Genomic DNA, 6,000 nt, shown 5'->3' on the forward strand with positions numbered 1-6,000 from the left:
TGTTGGCAGGGCTGTTTGTCCATGATTCTAGCACTGACTGTCCCACTCTCTGTGTTCCTCTGGCAGAGTTCGGCGTGTACTGCAGCCACTGCCGCAGCGAGGTGCGCGGCACCCAGTGCGCCATCTGCAAGGGCTTCACCTTCCAGTGCGCCATCTGCCACGTGGCCGTGCGGGGCTCCTCCAACTTCTGCCTCACCTGCGGGCACGGCGGCCACACCAGCCACATGATGGAGTGGTTTCGCACCCAGGAGGTCTGTCCCACGGGCTGTGGGTGCCACTGCCTGCTCGAGAGCACCTTCTGAGCAGTGGGGACAGCGGGCACTGATTGAATATTTAATTCCCAAGCCATGCTGAGTCAGCTCTGCTCCGCTCTCTCTGGAGGAAATGGACGCAAGGAGCTGAAGCAGGACGTCCTGGCAATGTGCTGTGGTGATGTTTACAAGTGCTTCCATTACTCCTACACTTCCCAGGTTACTTTCAGACCAATTAGACCAAATTCCCTATGTCCATTGCTGGCAATGGATGCCAGACCAGAAAAATTGCTCTCTTTTGCAGAAGGGTGTATGAATATTCCTTAGTTTGGGATGAAGAGGTTTTTGAAAGCTCCCCTGGCAGGGGCCCACCTGGCAGAGCCAAGCTCGTTTCAGCAATGCAGAGTCTTTTCCAGGTGCCTCCTTATGTGGGCTCAAACTGAGCAAAACAGTTGTTTTACACAATTAAAGCAGAAATAATTCTCAAGCAATAGTAAGCTCTGAAGGTGAGTGGTAAGTGGCGCTTGAAGAGGAAATAGTCCATGGAACTATGCTCAGAGTTTCCCTGGAAGCAGCAGGGTCCTTATTTTGAATGGCTGTTTACATCGTTTATATTTCCACACAAAGCAAGAAAAGGAAATGGCATTTTTCAGGATTACATCTTAAATAATTTCTGCTCACTAGTCAGTACCTGGGATTAGTGACTTCCAGCAGTTCTAGTAAGGTGTCTCCATCTCCTGCTCTGACCAGGTGATAAAATGCACTTTAACTTGTCCCTGTCTTGGGGGTGACACTTCCTGGTCACTGGGAAAGGTATCTGCCTTTTGAGTTTGGGATCCACACTGTCTTTTAGATGTGGTGTTTTGGAAAGCCTTTGCTCCCTCACTGAGAGCACACAAAAAGGACACTTATTCCATACAGCTCCTTTTGGTTGTTGTTTCCAAGCTCTATAGGGAAAATTAGGGTTAATTTGAGATTTGCTGCTGCTGGAGTGATGAGGCTCTTCAACAGGGAAGCAGCAATTTCTAGGGAAAAGGGGGCTTTGGAAAAATGGTGAAATCTTTGGAGGCAATAGGTTTAACTGTAGAGCATCAACTGGAGAATGTACTGATGGATCTGTCTGTTTGGGGCTGTGCCTGCAGGGCACTCCCAGTCCAGGGATGCTGTGGTGCAGTGTGTACACTCCTGGAACATGCAGCCTGTGCCTCTCCAGGGCTGGCTTCAGCCTGAGCTTTGGATTTGGGTGAATGTGTTGCCAGGGATGAGCCAGCTGGAGCTACCCCCACCTGTACTGGCACTGATCCCTTCTCCCACGCTTGCCTGCTGAGTGGGGCCACGTGCCACTGCCCTTCCCATCCCCTGTGCTAGCTCAGGCAGTAGGATCCTGCTGTGGAATAAACAGATGATGTATCTTAAACAATTAAAACATTAAAATTATTTTTTTAAGTGCTGCTCTGATCAAATGTTACTCTGATGGCTCTCTATGGGGAGTCCCCAGCGGCTCTCCCCTCCCATTGGGTGGTGAGTATTGCACCCACGGCCCTCTCCCTGCACCCCAAAGCAGGGGGCTCGGTAGTAGCAGAGCCCCACGAGCGCTGTCCCCCAGCCGTGGCTGGGACCTTGTGCTGACTCCTGCCACACCGGACTGGGAATTGCCCGCGGTTGTGAGGCTCCTCTTGGGAAAGCGAAGGCGGGCGGCGTCTGAGCTGTCGGCAAACCCAAGCCCACATCCTGCAGTTTGGGGAGGCCCTGGGCAGCGTCTGCCCCCCAGGAAAGCAGGCGGGGACACCGGGGTCCTGCCGGCGCCGCGGCAGCCCCAGGGCCGGGGCGCTCCTTGCCCGGAGCTGCGGGGAGAGCGCTCCCGCCCTCCGCCTCCCTGCGTGACAGCCATTCAGCTTGGAAGTAGTTTCATTTCCATGCTTGAATGCTCCTGTAGCTTGGAAGGGAAAGGAGATTTGTTATTTAAAGGTGACAGACCGACAAATCGTGGTATTTAGTGTGTTATTACAGTCCATTACGGTCCATCTCCGTAGTATGTGAATGCCCCCGAGGCGGAGCACGCCGGCACTTCAGAGGAAGGCGGAAAAGCCCTTGCCGTGGCTGTTTGTGTAGCCCTGCACAGGTAGGTGGAATTTCTTCCCGGATGCTGCCAGCATTTCTCTCACCCCGTGCAGCATGTCTGGTGGTTCCTTTGGGAGCAGCCTCACTCCATGCAGAAGTGACTATTGCAAGAAAACACGAACTGCTCATTCTGTCTGCCTGGAGCTGGTTGAAGAGAGAAACGTTGTTGCCTTTGCTGGGCAGGGCAGCAGTAAACGGTCAGAAATGGGGCGTGGTGGTGCCCCACACCAGCCCCTTCTGTGCTGCCCACCCCGGGCGGCCTCTCCCCACACCCACCTGCTCTTTGGAATAACTTGATACCAAGTGCAAAAAGTTCCAGCGAGGCCAAACCTCGCTGTGAATTGCAGCTTTAGAGAAGGGCGGGGAGGCAGGGGCTGCTCAGGCAGTGAGTGCGGGCCAGAGTGCACCAGCCCCACTGGGGATGCTGCCATGGGCGAGCCAGGTGAATTGATAGAGCCTTCAGCTGATGCACAGTGCTCAGGAGTGTGGTCAGTCGTGCTGCTGGGCCGGGGATGACCCGTCCATGGCTTCTGCTGGAGCAGGAGCAAGGGGACATTGGATTGACACAGCCGCTCTGCAGGAGGCAGGAGCGCTCTGTGCACCGCGTGGGAGGGGTGTCAAACCACTTCCCTCAGGGCATCCCTGGTGCCACAGGTGTGCCAGGGCCCCAGGAGTGACTGGACACTGCCAAGGAGAGGAGCTCCATCCCAGGCCAGCTCCATCCAGGGAGCCCAGGCAGCAGTGCTCTGCAGAGATGCCCACGCACCCCACGCCTGCTCTGGCACCCTTTCCAGGCCAGTGCAGAGGAGGATGCCGAGGGCAGAAGACCTTAGGTCTGACCCTGAAAACAGCTGCTTGCCAAAACTTGCTTCAGTTGCCTGCCAAGTGCATCCCAGGAGCTGTTACCTGTGTATCCATTAGCTTTCCCAAGGTCAGGGCTGGAAGAGGGAGAGGGCTCCCACGACAACCCACGCTGTGCCCTAAAGGCCACTGTCAGCATTTTAAATCCTATTTGTTTTCCTGCTGAGGGTGTAACAAGTGTGGTGTGCCTTCCCTATCCCCACTGAGGCTTTCCATGTGCAGAGAAGGAAGTTTAATCCCTGATGATCGAGTTTGGCAGAGAAGCAGGGAGTGTTTAGCAGAGAGGGAAAACTTTTCCCATGGATGCAATACCAAGCAGAGTCTGTATTGGCCTCCTCCTCCTTGGTGGCCACAGCTCCATTATCCCAGCATCAGCCCCTCCAGCACTGCAGGGCCTAATCCTGCCCCAAGCCCAGCAGCACATTCCTGCTGTCTCCTGTGTGCCAGCCCCAGCGTCTGTCCGTCTGTCTCGTGGGGAAACCAGTTTAGGAACTGATGAGCCAAAGCCACTTGGCTGCTCTCATTCCAGCCAGGCTGATCAGCAAACCAGCTACACTTCCTGATCCTGCTTGTCCTGGGGCTGGCATGGTGTGGGGACAGGGACAGGGACGAGCACAGCAGCAGGGACAGGGCATTGGCACAACCTCTGCTGCCACTTTGATGCTGTTATGCTGGTGTACGTCCCAGCACTGTCCCTCTCCCAGTGCCACCTGTGCTCAGTGCATTCCTGCTCTGCAGGTGACAGGATCCCCCTGCTGCCCCATTCTCACTGCAGAGGTGGGCATTGGCTCACCCACTGTGGGGACACCCTTGTGCCTTGCATGGGGGGACACCACAGAGCCCAGGAGGCAACATGGGCAGATGAAATGTCGGCTCACAAGAGCCTGGCTCATACCCCTGGGCCCTGCTGTGGCACATTTGAGGACCACAGCTCCGTGTGCTTGGGAGAGGATGGCAGCAGGGACCCACAGGTCACCCGGCAGCTTTGTGGGCTGGCAAAGGCTGGACCCATCTCTGCCATGAGTGGTGAGTACAGAGGGTGGCCCTTGGCAGCCTGTGGCCCCAAAACCCGTGGTAGGGCTGGGCTGCACAAGCAAGAGCAGCTGGTGGGGACTGTGTGGTGGGGTCACAGCCAGGTGTCCCCTCCATTTCCTCCAGCACCCCACAAAGGGATAGTGGCCACTGCACCTGAGCATACTTGGGGGTCTGGGGTCCCTGGTTTGGTTTTGTGTGCAGCAGCCTTCAGCTGAGAGCCCCAGCTCATTCAGATCTGCCCCGCACCTTGCCCTCATGCTCATCAAAAAATCCTCAGTGTCCATCCAGAAGCCACCGTAATGCCCCAGAGAGCTGTGCCAGATTGAGCTCACATGCCACAACCAGGACCACCTTGGCCATTGAGGGAATTGGGGAACCACCTTGGGAGAGTGTTCCACTCCAGCACCTCGTTTGGGGTCTCCCAGCAACCTCTCAAATCTTGCCACCCCCAACCCCCAGAAAATGTTTTTGTCCTCCACCCCAAGGGGCTCCCAATGCACCCCAGGTGCCCTGCAGCAGCCCCAGCCAGGAGCATGCCCACCCTTAACCCTTCTGCTCCTGTCAGGGTGCAAAATCAATGTGCCCACCCAAAAAAGGACTTTTCCCCCAAGCAGGAGGCAGGGCTGTGCCAGGAGCCGGGTGAGAAGGTGGAGCTGACTGCCACAGCAGGTTTTCATCCACCTTGATTAAAGGCCTCAGTGAGCGCCTGGCCTGCGCCCCACAGCACCCCAAGGCCGGGGGGCTGAGGTGGTGTGATGACCCACCCTTACAGGTGGGGCTGGGGGGGCTCCTCATTCCTGGGATGGCAAACCCCACCTTAATCACAGGTTGCAGCCTGGTGTGGCCGGCAACACCAGATTTGCTGGCACTTGGCCAGCCCCTGTGGTCAAGGGTGTCTCCCCAAAGCAGCCCCCCTCACTTCAGAGGGGAATCTTCCCAAAAAAAATGCATGGGAAACTCCTTTCCTGTCATTATTTATTAATTATTTGGCTGTGATTCTTCAGGGTATTTGGGGCTGCCTCCTGCCCCCCTGTCTAATCGCAAATTTAATTAAATACTGAAATATATCTTTGAACAGCTGGGAAGGGGATGTGGTGCCTGGCAGCAAGTGACACTGGGGTGAGTTGGCCTCTGGGTGACCCCAGGAAGGACCCTGCTCTCCGAGGGCACTCTGAGCCAGGACTGGGGTGTCCCTTGCCTTGCCCACCGAGGACCTTGGAGGGGGCTTGATAACTTGGGAAGAGTGATTCCCCCAGGGGTGCCCTGTACTCCCAGCTACCACCCCGGGATGCCCTCACAGCCTCATCCCTGCCCCAGCGATGGCCATACTCCAGTTCCACCCCGGGGTACCCCAGTGCCCCCCATAACCCATCCAAGGCTGCCCAGACCCCCCATTCCCCCACCCTTACCGTACCCCCGGGCCCTGGGCGGGCACACTCCGCTCCCCCGGGGCCGCCTCATTTCCCCGTTCACCCTGAGGGGGCCCTGTGCCCCCTTCTCCCCGTTCTGCCTCTCCAGGGATGCCTCATTCCCACTTTCCAGGGTACCTGCGGCGGGGCGAAGCCTCCCCACCCCAACCATGCCCCACCCTCCATGGCTGCCCAATGGGGTGCGGCGGGGCGCGGCCCGGGGCGTGTCCAGGCTGCATATGCATGTATGCAGATGAGCAGGTGCGGGCAGAGCGCGGCGACGGGACAGGACGGGACGGGACGGGACGGGGACCGGGACGGGG

The 6,000-nt window shown here is 57.2% G+C and overlaps 1 protein-coding gene across 2 annotated transcripts in view; it reads left to right on the plus strand.

Annotated features, from left to right (window-relative positions):
* WDR59 (WD repeat domain 59) overlaps positions 1-1,701 on the plus strand; it is a 49,048-nt gene extending 47,347 nt beyond the window's left edge. For both annotated transcript variants that reach the window (XM_050978792.1, XM_050978793.1), the window contains exon 26: positions 67-1,701. In XM_050978792.1, the coding sequence (XP_050834749.1) occupies positions 67-302 (236 nt within the window). In that variant the 3' untranslated portion in view covers positions 303-1,701. The remainder of the gene's footprint in view (positions 1-66) is intronic.
* Positions 1,702-6,000: the final 4,299 nt, after the last annotated feature.

Source organism: Serinus canaria, chromosome 11 (assembly GCF_022539315.1).
Source record: "Serinus canaria isolate serCan28SL12 chromosome 11, serCan2020, whole genome shotgun sequence".
NCBI lineage: Eukaryota > Metazoa > Chordata > Aves > Passeriformes > Fringillidae > Serinus > Serinus canaria.